Below are 15,437 nucleotides of genomic sequence, written 5' to 3' on the forward strand. Positions count from 1 at the left end.
GGAAAAGTGAGGACACTCGATGGAAACAGGTGGCTCACATCACATTGTGTGTTCACCACCCCAAGTCAAGTGTCCTTCCATCATCATCTACACCCCTTTACTCTCTCTACCTCCCCACCTTATTTTCCCTTTGGTAATCACCATACTGTTGTCTATGATGTTTATTTTTTATTTATTTTTTGCTTAATCCCTTCATTTTTTCACCCAGCACTCCTCCCGTTCCCCTCTGACAGTTGTCAGTCTGTTCTCTGCATCTATGCCATCCTGTACCTGACTATGTCTCAGAAGGAACTGTGAATACCAATTTGGCTGAAATATAGTTGTATTAAAATTTGACACTAAGTATATATTTTCAAAATGAAATGTTGTTTTTTTTTTTTAATCTAGAGGGAACTTCTTGATGTGGTAGATAACAATGAATCTGCTGTAATTGTTGCCCCGACATCATCAGGAAAAACCTATGCTTCTTACTACTGCATGGAGAAAATCCTGAGAGAGAGTGATGAAGGGGTGATTGTGTATGTTGCTCCAACAAAGGTATTGTGTGCATATGACACTCTGTATCTTACTGCAATTTTCCTCAACTATAGCTTGTGCCCTTAATCCTGGGGAGGTACGAGAGCATACAGACTCCAGAACTGCAGTTATGAATGTGAGTGCTTGTGGGCTGTGTGGTCTTGAGCTAGTTTCTTACCTCAATTTCTTTACCTGTAAAAGGAGGATAATAATGCTTACATTTTACAGTAGTCCCCCATTATCCATGGTTTTGCTTTCCATGGTTTTTGTTATCCATGGTCAACCACGGTCCAAAAATATTAAATGAAAATTTCCAAAAATAATCAATTCATAAGTGTTAAATTGTGTGCTGTTCTGAGTAGTATGATGAAGTCCTGCCTGGGATTCTGCACTGCCTGGGACATGAGTCATCCAGTGTATCCGCACTGTATGCGTTCCCTGTCCATTAATCACTTAACAGCCTCTTGATTATCAGATTAACTGTCATGGTATCAGAGTGCTTGTAGTCAAGTAACCTTATTTTACTTAATAATGGCCCAAAAGTGCCAAGTGCAAAAGCAGTGACACTGGCAATTTGATTATGCCAAGGAGAAGCTATAAAATGCTTTCTTCAAGTGAAATGGCATATATGTATAGGAAAAAACATAGTACTGTATATAAGGTTCATTCCTACCCCTGGATTCAGGCACCCATTGGGAGTCTTGAAGCATATGCTAGGTGGATAAGGGGGTGGGGGCGACTGTGGTACTTTTATTCCAAGCAATAAGTGAGATGATGTATGTAAGGCATCCTTGAATATGTCTGGGTGTAAACAATGACCAATAAATGGCATCATTCACTCTTATTTTTTATTGCTTAAACCTTCTTAGGTCCAGCACTTATTAAAAACTAGAATTTTTTTCAAAGAAACCATTTGATATCTGTGCCAGGGTTAATTCGTGCATGAGAGGGGGGGGTGTCCCTCAGCCCAGCCTGCACTCTCTCCAATATGGGACTGCTGGCCCCCAACTGCTTGCCAGCCTGCCTTCCTGATTGCCCCTAACCGCTTCTGCCTGCCAGCCTGATCACCCCCTAACCACTCCCCTGTCAGCCTGATTGATGCCTAACTGCTCCCCTGCCAGCCTGATTGCCCTTAACTGCCCTCCCCTGCAGGCCTGGTCACCCCTAACTGCCCTCCCCTGCAGGCCTGGTCACCCCTAATTGCCCTCCCCTGCAGACCTGGTCCCCCCCAACTGCTCTCCCCTGCAGGCCTGGGTCCCCCCCAACTGTCCTTCCCTGCAGGCCCGGTCACCCCCAACTTCCCTCCTCTGCCGGCCTGGTCACCCCTAACTGCCCTCCCCTGCAGGTTTGATTGCCCTCCCTTGCAGGCCTGGTCCCTCCCAACTGCCCTCCCCTGCTGGCCTGATCGCCCACAACTGCCCTCTCTTGCAGGCCTGGTCCCTCCCAAGTGCCCTCCCCTGCTGGCCATCTTGTAGTGGCCATCTTGTGTCCACACGGGGGCAGGATCTTTGACCACATGGGGGCAGCCATCTTGTGTGTCGGAGTGATGGTAAATTTGCATATTACTCTTTTATTAGATAGGATAGAGGCCTGGTATACAGGTGGGGGCCAGCTGGTTTGCCCTGAAGGGTGTCCCGGATCAGGGTGGGGGTTCCTTTGGGGCGTGGGGTGGCCTGGGCGAGGGGCCTGTGGTGGTTTGCAGGCTGGCCACACCCCCTGGCAACCCAAGCGGAGGCCCTGGTATCTGGGATTTATTTATCTTCTACAACTGAAACTTTGTAGCCTGGAGCAGAGCCAAGCCTCCTGCTGGCTCCATGGCGGCAGCCATTTCTCTTGGGATTTATTTATCTTCTATAATTGAAACTTTGTAGCCTTAAGCGGAGGCCAAGGCAGGCCAGGGCTGCAGAAGCTTGGCTTCCTCCATCACTGGGGGCAACCCTAGCCTCCTGCTCTCTCCAGCTCCATGGCTGCCACCATTTTTGTTGGGATTTATTTATCTTCTATAATTGAAACTTTGTACCCTTGAGTGGAGGCCTGGGCCTGCCAGGGTGTGAGGAAAGCTTGGCTTTCTCCATTGCCGGGGAAACCCAAGCCTCCTGCTTGCTCCATGGCAGCAGCCATCTTGGTTGGGTTAATTTGCATACTCTCTCCTGATTGGCTGGTGGGTATGGCTTGTAGTTGTAGCAGAGTGATGGTTAATTTGCCTTATTACTCTTTTATTAGATAGGATAAGGATTTAACACTTTTGAGACTTTTTCTCAAAAAATCCATTTGATATCTGTGCCAGGGTTAAGAGAAGATAGATAAGTTCATAAGAGAAAGTGGGAGAGGGAAAAACAGCCATTCTCATTTTGCTTCCATGCTCTGTAGAATAACCCCTGATTACTGCAAATGCTATAGGCTTCTTTCTTTATAGCAATCTGTGTAAAATGATGTCTAGAAGCTCTTGCCTGAGTCAAAATTTTTCTCTTCATCACGAAGGGATTTGGCATATTCCTTCCTCTCTCTTTCCCAAGGAGAATACTTCATTGCAGGCCTTAAAGATGCAGTGAGAGAAGAAATTCAGTGTTGGGAGGGATCATCTTTGTCCTATGACTCAGTCCTCTCACTTTATGGATGAGAAAACTGAGGCTCAGGGAAGTTAAGTAATGTCAGATTATTGGAAAAACAATTAGAATTTTAAATAAAATTTCATCATCTGATTTCACCTGTTCAAGTATATATCCCATTTGTGTGGCATAGATTGTTGCTTATTGTTTTTTGCCATCACATTAGTAAGAACTGTGATTTATTATACATTAAGGAAAACTTTAAAATGGAACCAGTGGGAAGCATTTGTGCAAGTAATTCTTTTATTAAGAAAGAGTTATAGCCTTAGATGGTTTGGCTCAGTTGATAGAGCCTACAGACTGAAGGGTCCCAGGTTCGATTCCAGTCAAGGGCATATGCCTGGGTTGCAGGCTCAATCCTCAGTGTGGGGTGTGCAGGAGGCAGCCAATCAATGGTTCTCTCTCATCATTGCTATTTTTATCTCTCGCTCCCTCTCCCTTCTACTCTGAAATTAAGAGTTATAGCTCTAGCCTCTGGCTCAGTGGATAGAGCAACAACCCTCAGACTGAAGGGTCCCGGGTTCAATTCTGGTCAAGGGCATGTAGCTTGGTTGTAGGCTCGATCCCTGGCCCTATTTGGGAGGCAACCAACTGATGTGTCGCTCTCACATCAATGTTTTTCTCTCTCTGTCTCTACCCCTATGTCCTTCCACTCTCTCTAAAATTCAATGGAAAAAAATATCCTTGGGTGAGGATTAACGAAAAAAAAAGAAAAGAAAGAGTTACATAAAATTGGTACTGTACTTTTTGCTTATAAAGTTGTTCCAGATACTTGTTTACTTTAAACAATTTTTTAGTGTTGTCAATAATTACTGAATAGCACATGTGTCTTTTATGATTTAAGGCTCTTGTTAATCAAGTAGTAGGAACTATCTGCAGTCTATTTACCAAAGCACTGCCAAAAGGACTAGCGGTGTGTGGAGTGTTTACAAGAGATTACCGTCATGACACCTTGAATTGTCAGGTATGTCACCGACATGAATGCATTATAAATAATAATGCATATTAAGGCACTTTGTTAGGCACTATAAGGTTTTAATCTGAGAATAAATTAAATTCACAATTACCCTGTGAAATATATTTATATTTTAACATTGTTTATATAATTTTTACTTAATAATATGGTTAACTTTCAAATAATTGCATTTTCTATAATAAATAAAATGCTTTTCTGAAATTTCAATATGAGGAAATTTCAAATCTTTCAATGGTGATGGTTTCAAACTGTGATGATTTTATATTCCCAATGTACTATGTGGGAGACTGTTTCTTAATGAAATAAGCTTAACTTTTAAAATATATCAACCACAACATACATTTGTTATTCACATTTATTTTTCCACAGATGAGATGGTTGTTTGAATGGAAATGCTTATATGGATATACTCCGTCATCTAAATATTTTATTGATGTTTAAAAAGAAGGGAAGGGTGGGATTTGGGGGGAAGGGAGCAAAGAGAGGGAATGGGAGACATCTGTAATAATTTCAACAATAAAAAGAAGTTAAAGCTTGAGATTTTAAAATATCAAGTCAATGGTTTCTTTCTTTCTTTTTTTTTTTTTTTTAAAAAAACACAACACACAGATATTGGTGACAGTGCCTCAGTGCTTGGAAATACTCTTGCTATCACCTCGTAATCAAAAGTGGGTGAAAAGGATGAGATATGTCATCTTTGATGAGGTATGCTACCTTCATTACTATTATTCCACTAAATATTTGTATGTACATACAATATGTAGCTTATGTATTTTAGTAAAGATGGCAGTCCTATGGACAGTTATTAAAATGAACATTCAGTTTATGGAAGGGATAGACTGAATGTGTGAGTGTTAAAAGATACATGTGGAAGGAGTTGAAAAGGAGAAAATGGAAAATTTTCTAGAATAAGAGTGATAATAGTAGAGGGAAAGTATCCCAGAAAGCACTGGACAAACCAGTGACATTAGCAATAGACTTTTCTTCTTTTAGCCGTAGAACTTTTATCCCACAAAACCAACTATCTTTTAGGAGGTACTTTCCTATTACCTATACGGGTTGCATTAATGGCTAAAATGGGTCATGTCACTCTATTGCTGGTTTAAAAGTTAAAGTGCCTCATGTTGCTAGCTAGCATTCATTTGATGAATGATACCAAAAGGAAATAAGAAAACAAAATACAAATAAGAAACAAAACAAGTAAACAGACAGAAATAAACAAAAAAAGGAGTCTGCAAATTTAGGAAGATCATGTAATTTGAACATGAAATTTGAGTTCTTTTCTAATACATGTACTTATTAATTTCTAACACATTAATGTATTGAAGGTTGTACATTAATCTTATAGCACTGTTTTAGCAACATATGAAACATCACATTTTTATGATTCACTTTAAAATATATTTTAATTGCCATTATAATTTAGTTTTTGGTCCGTAGGTTAATTAAAAGTATATTTAAAAAATTTTAATATGCTTTTTAAAAAACTATTTCTAACATAGTTATATTTAGGTCAAGTATATCTTCATATTTTTTTCATCTTTTGAAATTCAAATTGACAAATAATTTTCATATCAGCAACACATATTGAGAAAATTAGATAAACAAGCATTTTAAATATAATTTCTGCTACCATTAAATATACAAAGTACTGCCATACCTGGTTTGGCTCAGTGGATAGAGCGTCGGCCTGCGAACTGAAAGGTCCCAGGTTCAATTCCAGTCTAGCTCTCTATCCCTCTCCCTTCCTCTCTGTAAAAAATCAATAATATATATATATATTTTTTTTAATATATTTTATTGATTTTTTACAGAGAGGAAGGGAGGGGATAGAGAGCTAGAAACATCAATGAGATAGAAACATCGACCAGCTGCCTCCTGCACACCCCCTACTGGGAAGATGTGCCCACAACCCAGGTACATGCCCTTGACCGGAATCGAAGCTGGGACCCTTCAGTCTGCAGACCGACGCTCTATCCACCAAGCCAAACCGGTTTCGGCTAAAATATATATTTTTTAAAAAATTGATATATTTATACAACAGATTACATAGATCAATTAAAATAAATATAACAGAATAACCTTAAAATTATAATATTGAGCAAAGGACAGATGCTATATAATTTAAATGAAAAAAAACTTACAAAACTGGGAAAATCAACTTATATAGTTTGTGAACACACGTATACATGTAAAGAAGTATAATGAAAACCAAGTGATAACTTTAAAAAAACAATGTAACTGCCAAAGAAGGTTGTTCTAGTATGGACTTCAGAGATACTGGAAATATTTGTCTTGATTTATGAGGATGTTTGCTTTACTTAGTTAATCTGAATAATACTTTGTTAATATGAAAATGTATTTTATACAATTGTTAAATGTTACATTCACAATAAAACAAAGGTTAAAAAAGGATGCAAAGATTCCCTTAGATCAGGGGAACCTTTTTTTTTTCTGCCAAGGGCCATTTACAACCTCATTCACAGGCCATACAAAATTATCAACTTAAAAATTAGCCCACCATACTTGGTCAAGCACTGAATTAACACACCCCTAATGCTTGAGAAGGTCAGATCAAATTATTTTGTGGGCCTTATATGGTCCTGCAGGCCAGATGTTCTCCATCCCTGAGATATAAATACTTCTATTACACATATTGCTATACATAACACTTTAATAGCTAAATGTCCAGCTATAATGCCATTTATTCTTCAGAAAAACACAATAAAGTAGTTGCTATTTTTATGGCTATTGAGCTGAGATAAAGAGAGATGAACTTTACCCAGTTCACCCACATGAAGTGCAGAGCCAAGGTTAGAACGCAGGTAAGCTGCTCCCACTTCCTGAGCTTTATTGCCGCACAGACACAGCGGTATCTATCTGCACACGTAAAAAGATGAGATTCCTTGTCCTGTAACATTACAATGGAGGAAAAAAGCTGCAGAATGTTGTTTAAGTCTTGTCTTTTGCATCTTTAGTTAAAATACTAAAGAGTGCTTATCATGTTTCACTCCATCACTGTAAATGTCACATGCATCTCCAAAGTAAATGGCCCTTCATACGCACACTTTATTAAAATGACCTTTCCTATCAGTATATTTCTAATATTATATACATGTTTTTCTTTTTCTCTTTTCTCTTTGTTTTGACTAAAAGCTTTTTAAAAATAACTATTTTTATTGATTTCAGAGAGGAAGGGAGAGGGAGACAGAAACATCAATGATGAGAGAAAATCATTGATTGGCTGTCTCCTGCAGGCCCCCTACTGGGGATTTGAGCCCATAACCTGGGCATATGACCTTGACTAGAATTGAACCTGGGACCCTTCAGTCCACAGGCCCATGCTCTATCCACTGAGCCAAACTGGCTAGGGATGACTAAAAGCTGTTTGAAAGCTTCTCTTTACTTCTCCAAAGTACTTCATAGTGGATAAATGCTTCATAAATAAAGGCTTCAGAAAAAATCAGAAATTAAGTATAAACAAGACTTTTGAAATTGAGTTCTTTTCCTCATTCTATAAATACTAGAGGCCTGATGCACAACATTCCTGCAAGGGGCTTGGCCCTAGCAGCCCCGGCTTCATCTGGAAGGTCATTTGGCTGTCCAGTGTAATTAGCATATTATGCTTTTATTATTATAGATAGGCTATCCTATCTAATAAAAGAGTAATATGCAAATTGACCATCACTCCAACACACAAGATGGCTGCCCCCATGTGGTCAAAGATCCTGCCCCCATGTGGATACAAGATGGCCACCACAAGATGGCCAGCAGGGGAATACAGTTGGGAGGGACGGGACCAGGCCTACAAGGGAGAGCAGTTGTGGGTGATCAGGCCAGCAGGGGAGGGCAGTTGGGAGAGACCAGGCCTGCAAGGGAGGACAATTGGGGGTGATCAAGCCTGCAGGGGAGGGCAGGTAGGGGTGACCAGGCCGGCAGAGGAGGGAGGTTGGGGTGACCAGGCCTGCAGGGAAGGGCAATTGAGGTGGACCCAGGCCTGCAGGGGAGGGCAGTTGGGGGGGACCAGGCCTGCAGGGGAGGGCAGTTAGGGGTGACCAGGCCTAAAAGGGAGGGCAGTTAGGGGCAAACAGACTGGCAGGGGAGCAGTTAGGCATCAATCAGGCTGGCAGGGGAGTGGTTAGGGGGTGATCAGGCTGGCAGGCAGAAGCGGTTAGGGGCAATCAGGAAGGCAGGCAGGCGAGCAGTTGGGAGCCAGCAGTCCTGGATTGTGAGAGGGATGTCCGACTGCCCTACCAGGATTGGGCCTAAACAGGCAGTCAGACATCCCTCTAGGGGTCCCAGATTGGAGAGGGTGCAGGCTGGGCTGAGGGACACCCCCCACCCCGTGCATGAATTTTGTGCACCAGGCCTCTAGTAATTATATAAGAATCTAGTTTTACTAAATACAGGTTATTGTTAGCTGAAATTTTACAGAAATTATTTAAAATTAAGTCTTTTAAAATTGTCCTGGCTTTCATATATTATTATTAATTGCCCATATCATTGTGTCAAACTAATAATGAATGTGCTAACAATCACTCCTTTTATAGTCAGGAGATTAGGCTTTCTCTAGATTTCTAACTAGTATGGATAAGTGCTCTATGTATATTCATAGATGGAAGCCTGGGGAAGTGAATTTATTTCAAATTAATTTGTTTTATAAACATTTTTTATTTGTGTTTCAATGATAGGATTAGTGATACATGAGTAAAATGTTTTATTTTTATAGCGATTTTTCATCATCTTATCTTTTTGTGGTAATTGCTAACATTTAGCCAATATTTCATTTGTAAACAAGACTTACAAAGTGTGTTTTTTTGCTCAACTTGTTCTTGCTTATAAGCATTACTACATGACTTGTGATAATCTTTTTCACAGTTCAGCTATCAGCATGCATAATACAACAAGACGTCTCTCAATGTATTATTCTCAAATCCAGTTTAATTCTCCTCAAAGTCATGTTGGGATCCTTTGATCATCTTTGTCAGGGGTGAACGAACATTACTGAATGTGGAGAGAGAAGGAAATAATAAGTTCTGGTAGCATAATCTATTAGTATTTTTGGGAGAAAAATGGAACTGACTTTATACTGAGTCTGTTTACCACGTTGCCAGGTTCACTGTCTTGGGGGAGAAATTGGAGCCGAAGTTTGGGAGCATCTTCTTGTTATGATTCGATGTCCCTTTCTGGCACTTTCTGCTACTATCAGTAATCCCGAACATCTCACTGAGTAAGCCTGTGTTTTGTATTTGTTTAATTGCTATTAATGAAAATAATTAATAATACAGTCAGAGATTATTTAAAGTACTCTTTTTTTTAAAATATATTTTATTGATTTTTTACAGAGAGGAAGAGAGAGTGATAGAGAGTTATAAACATCGATGAGAGAGAACCATTGATCAGCTGCCTCCTGCACACCCCCCACTGGGAATGTGCCCGCAATCAAGGTACATGCCCTTGACCGGAATCGAACCCGGGACCCTGGAGTCCGCAGGCCGACGCTCTATCCTATGAGCCAAACTGGCTTCGGCTATTTAAAGTACTCTTTAAAACAAAACAAAAACCCTCTTCAAGTAAGATTTATTCTCTTCAAATTTTGTTATATGTAACTAGAAGACATTTGCACTCATCCTTTGACTAGATGTAACTTACACAAGGGTTCTTCAAGAATGTTGTGTGAGAGTGCTTTAATTTTCCCGTTTATAGCTTGATATTTGGATTCTCAGAGAATAGCATATGGCAGTTTAGAACCATCCTTCCAATAGGCTATGCCCACTACCTTCCTATGCAAAACACCAAAAATGTTTTTAAAATGTGTCAACACATATAGCAGAAATGGATACACCCATTTAATTAGGTAAATGAATTTAATAAGAAACCTCAAAGTATCAGTTCTTGGTGATTACATAAAAGTAATAACTGATTAAACTATGTGACTATAAATATAGTTTGAGTATGAATAAAATGTAGAGAAGATTTTTATTCTCTTATAATCAATGTTTAATGATTTTTCTCAGAAAACAAATAATGTGGTTTTTTTTTTCTGTGATGATAATACCTTTCTTTTCTTCATAACTAGATGGTTGGCATTAATTAAAAGATACTGGCAACATGTTGAAAGCAAAATGGAAAATTCTAGTTCATTGCAAAATGTCTTGAAAGTTTCAAAGAAACAACAAAGAAAAAGAATAGAAAAGCCATCCTACAGAGTTAGACTGGGTAAGACTATCTTAACTAAGAGAAGGGGGTGCTCAGAATTATTGAGCACTCTATGTGCTTGAAACATATTAAAGCATCTTCTATAAGTAAAACAATTTGATTCAGACTACAAATCTGAAGGGAAATCAATTTTTTGCAAATTTTATTTTATTTTTTTCCATCACCACTTATTCTCCCTATACCCTCTTTCACCTCCTCTGCCACCCCTCTCACAATCACCACCCTGTTGTCAATGAGTTCTTTCTCTCTTTTTTTTGTTCAATCTCTTCATCCCCTCCAGACCCATAACCCCCACCCAACTGCTGTCAGCCATATAAGTAGAACAGTTTGATTCTTACTACAAATCTGAAGGGAAATAATTTTTTTTCTTATCATATTTCATTCATATGTGGAATCTAATGAACAAAATGCACTAATAAGCAAAATAGAGACAGACAAAGACAGAGAGGAAATTTTGTTTTAATATACAGAGGAAATTAAATAAGAATCTTAGCTCTAGAAGATTAACGACATGCTGAAATTCACACAGCTAATGCTAGATATAATAAACTTGAAGATCAAGCTCTTTGCAAATATGATCTACTTTGAAATAATGTGAATTCCTCTATAATTCAGTATGGTTAAAGATGGAAATATAGCATAGATAAATGTTTCATTCTCTATATTGTAAAAAAAATAAAAGGCAAAAACATGTCTAGAGTGCAGTTCAGTTTTGGTTTGCTGAAAAACCTTTGCTTCAAAATATACTGTTCCACTTATGGTCTAACTAGAGGCCCGGTGCATGAAATTCGTGCACGGGGGGGGGGGGGGGAGAGGTGGGGGGTGTCCCTCAGGCCAGTTTGCACCCTCTCCAATCTGGGACCCCTCGAGGGATGTCCGACTGCCTGTTTAGGATCGGGCCTAAATGGGCAGTCGGACATCCCTCTCACAATCCAGGTCTGCTGGCTCCCAACTGCACGCCTGCCTGCCTTCCTGATTGCCCCTAACCGCTTCTGCTTGCCAGCCTGATCACCCCCTAACCACTCCCCTGCCAGCCTGATTGATGCCTAACTGCTCCCCTGCCGGCCTGTTTGCCCCTAATTGCCCTCCCCTGCAGGCCTGGTCCCCCCCAACTGCCCTCCCCTGCAGGCCTGGGTCCACCTCAATTGCCCTTCCCTGCAGGCCTGGTCACCCCTAACTGCCCTCCCCTGCAGGCTTGATCACCCCCAATTGCCCTCCCTTGCAGGCCTGGTCTCTCCCAACTGCCCTCCCCTGCTGTCCATCTTGTGCCGGCCATCTTGTGTCCACATGGGGGCAGGATCTTGTGTGTTGGAGTGATGGTCAATCTGCATATTACTCTTTTATTAGATAGGATAGAGGCCTGGTGCATGGGTGGGGGCCAGCTGGTTTGCCCTGGAGGGTGTCCCGGATCAGGTTGGGGGTTCCCTTGGGGTGTGGGGTGGCTTGGGTGAAGGGCCTGTGGTGGTTTGCAGGCTGGCCACGCCCCCTGGCGACCCAAGCAGAGGCCCTGGTATCTGGGATTTATGTATCTTCTACAATTGAAACTTTGTAGCCTGGAGCGGAGCCAAGCCTCCTGCTTGCTCCTTGGCCGGCAGCCATTTCTCTTGGGATTGATGTATCTCCTATAATTGAAACTTTGTAGTCTGGAGTGGAGGCCTAGGCCAGCCAGGGCTGCAGAAGCTTTGCTTCCTCCATTGCCGGGGGAAACCCAAGCCTCCCGCTCTTTCCAGCTCAGTGGCTGCCACCATTTCTGTTTGGATTTGTTTACCTTCAGTAATTGAAACTTTGTAGCCTTGAGCATAGGCTTAGGCCTGCAATGGCAGGTGGAAAACTTGGCTTCCTTTGTTACCAGGGAAACCCAAGCCTCCCTCCTGCTCTCTGTGGCTGTAGCCAATTTGGTTGGGTTTATTTGCATATTTGCTCCTGATTGGCTTGTGGGCGTGGCTTGTGGGTGTAGCTTGTGGGTGTAGCAGAGTTAGAGTCAATTTGCATATTACTCTTTTATTAAATTAGATTCTGTGCTATCATTCCCATTTCAGACTTCAGGAATCTTTCTTTTTGTGAATTTTCTTGACATTTGGATTATTCCTTGTTCCTCAAAACTTGCATTTGCTTTTTAAATTCGTTTTTCTGGAATGACCTCTTATCTACAGTTGACCAAATTCTATCTATTGATTATTTTAGAGAGATTGTCTAGAGGCACAACTCAAATATAACCTTAATTCTTTTAGTTTAAGTTAAATAGTATGGACTACGTTATGACATATTCTGCTATCCATTGTAACTATTTTAATGTCTTATTTTCCTTGAGAAACACTAGACATTTTAAATGTATATATATATATACATATATATTTATATGTATATATGTATATTTAAGTAAATAGACAATATATGTAATGTGTTATATGTTATATATACACATATATATTTAATATGTATCATGGTGTCCTTTATTTTACATATACTCTAAATATTTTACTTCTGAATTAATGAATGTTGCTGTACATTATATACTTGAGACTGTTTTCATGAAAATTCTATGAAGTACTATAAAATTGTGTTTTGCTGGTTACTTTCAATGGAAAGCTACAGAATCCCATATGTGACACTCATGCTTTCACTTAACAAATATTAAAGTTCCTGATATGTGCTGGGTCCCTTTATTGTCTCTAGAGTTATAATAGGAAGCAAACTCTTTGCTTATCTGGAGCTTAAATTTTAATGTGGACATAGATATTAAACAAGATGAATAGTAAATAAAAATAAAATAAACAACATGTTAGGTAATGCAAGTGCTAAAAAAATAAATCCAGTGTAATATTAATAGAGATATTTAGAATATCAACTTCTTTGATTAAAGAAAATGAACGGGGGGTAGGGGGGGAAGGCACATATTCTTTCTTTGACCTGATAATATTATTCTTAAAGATAGAGACTACAATAGTAATAGTAATAGAGATACCCAATGTTCCTAATTAGTTGTATGTCTATATATCTATTATTTATCCCAGGCCCCATTACACAAGGCATGCTTTACAAAATACATAGAGAAATAAATTATAAAATCATAAATAAATACCAGCAACTGAAAGCGATGATATAATATAATTGAAGACTAAGATCAGGAAGGAAAGTGAAGCACAGATTCACAGTATAGATATACTGAATCCTTTTTCAAGGTTCTTCCCAATGCACAGCACTGTTTCTAATGTGCTCCTGGCAATGGAATCATGCATAGCTCTTCCTAGGCCTGCTCATAATTGTAAAATCATAATTAGGTCATTGTTTTGAAAGCAAACATGTTAATGATCATTTCAATCCTTATACTTACAGTGTGGTACACAGAGCGATACAATGATCTAGAAAAGTATGTGTGTTCCCTAAAGGATAATGATTTTATCATTGAACACTATCACCCATGTGCTGCACTTACAGTCAACCATGTAAGTATAAACCACTTTGGAAAATGAGTATGTAAAAAAAAAAAAATAATAATAATAAATTAATTAATTAATTAAGAAATTAAGAAAATGAGTATGTATCCAGACTGTTAAAAACCTATATATGGAATATAAAACTAATAATTTTTGTTTTATGGTTTTTAGATAAAGAAGTATGGAATTCCTTTAGACCTTGGATTTTCTCCACGGGAAAGCATACTGCTTTATGATGCGATGGTACATGTTTGGCCAGAATGGACAAGAATGCAGGTGTGTGAATATATACTTCTATGGCTGATATCTCTAGTTCTTTGGCTATGACAGCCCATCAATAATAGGCAAATTCATGAATGGTATTTATTCTGGTTTAGATAAAAGCAGCATATTTCCTTGTTAAGAATTTAAACTCCAGAGCCATGGTGCTCTAGAATTGGGTAAATAAGTTAAATTTTCTCTATTATCCCTATTTTCCTTATCAAAAAAATTTATCTATTTTGTTGTTTTTTTTTTAAATATTAACTGACTTGTTATTTGTAAAATGCTTAGAATGCCTTGCCATGGTAAAAAATTTTACATATATATATATATACTAGAGGCCAGGTGCACGAAATTCATGCACGGAGGAAGGTTGTCCCTCAGCCCAGCCTGTACCCTCTCCAATAAGGGACCCCTTGAGGGATGTCCGATTGCCCGTTTAGGCCCGATCTCGGTGGGCAGTCGGATCCCAAAACGGGTAGTTGGACATCCCTCTCACAATCCAGGACTGCTGGCTCCCAACTGCTCACCTGCCTGCCTTCCTGATTGCCCCTAACCGCTTCTGCCTGCCAGCCTGTTCACCCCCTAACCACTCCCTTGCCAGCCTGATTGATGCCTAACTGCTCCCCTGCCAGCCTGTTTGCCCCCAACTTCCCTCCTCTGCCGGCCTGGTCACCCCTAACTGCCCTCTCCTGCAGGGTTGATCACCTCCAACTGCCCTCCCTTGCAGGCTTGGTCCCTCTCAACTGCCCTCCCTTGCAGGCCGGGTGCCTCCCAACTGCCCTCTCCTGCTGACCATCTTGTGGTGGCCATCTTGTGTCCACATGGGGGCAGGATCTTTGACCACATGGGGGCAGCTATATTGTGTGTTGCAGTGATGAGCAATCTGCATATTACTCTTTTATTAGATAGGATAGAGGCCTGGTACATGGGTGGGGGCCAGCTGGTTTGCCCTGAAGGGTGTCCCGGATCAGGTAGGGGTTCCCTTGGGGTGTGGGGCGGCCTGAGCGAGGGGCCTGTGGTGGTTTGCAGGCCGGCCATGCCCCCTGGCAACCCAAGCAGAGGCCCTGGTATCTGAAATTTATTTTCCTTCTACATTTGAAACTTTGTACCTGGAGCAGAGCCAAGCCTGGGGCTCCCTCCGAGGCTGGCAGCCATTTGTGTTGGGGTTATAATTGAAAATTTGTTGCCTTAAGCGGGTGGGCCCGGCTAGGGTGTGCGGAAAGTTTTGCTTCCCCTGTTGCCGCCGGCAACCCTGGCCTGCTCTCTCAAGCTCCATTCTGCTGCCATTTGTTTGAATTTGTTTACCTTCTATAATTGAAACTTTGTAGCTTGAGTGGAGGCTTAGGCCTGGCAAGGGCAGGCAGAAAGCTTGGCTTCCTCTGTTACCTAGGAAACCTTGCTCTCTGTGGCTGTAGC

The 15,437-nt window shown here is 40.5% G+C and overlaps 1 protein-coding gene across 1 annotated transcript in view; it reads left to right on the plus strand.

Moving 5' to 3' along the window:
* The window catches only part of LOC103290882 (probable ATP-dependent RNA helicase DDX60), an 85,747-nt gene that overhangs the window by 38,609 nt on the left and 31,701 nt on the right, over positions 1–15,437 (plus strand). The window contains exons 17-23 of the mRNA XM_054716949.1: positions 388–537; positions 3,970–4,089; positions 4,711–4,806; positions 9,216–9,331; positions 10,181–10,320; positions 13,657–13,766; positions 13,929–14,033. Of these exons, the coding sequence (XP_054572924.1) occupies positions 388–537; positions 3,970–4,089; positions 4,711–4,806; positions 9,216–9,331; positions 10,181–10,320; positions 13,657–13,766; positions 13,929–14,033 (837 nt within the window). The remainder of the gene's footprint in view (positions 1–387; positions 538–3,969; positions 4,090–4,710; positions 4,807–9,215; positions 9,332–10,180; positions 10,321–13,656; positions 13,767–13,928; positions 14,034–15,437) is intronic.

This window comes from Eptesicus fuscus, chromosome 6 (genome assembly GCF_027574615.1).
Source record: "Eptesicus fuscus isolate TK198812 chromosome 6, DD_ASM_mEF_20220401, whole genome shotgun sequence".
NCBI lineage: Eukaryota > Metazoa > Chordata > Mammalia > Chiroptera > Vespertilionidae > Eptesicus > Eptesicus fuscus.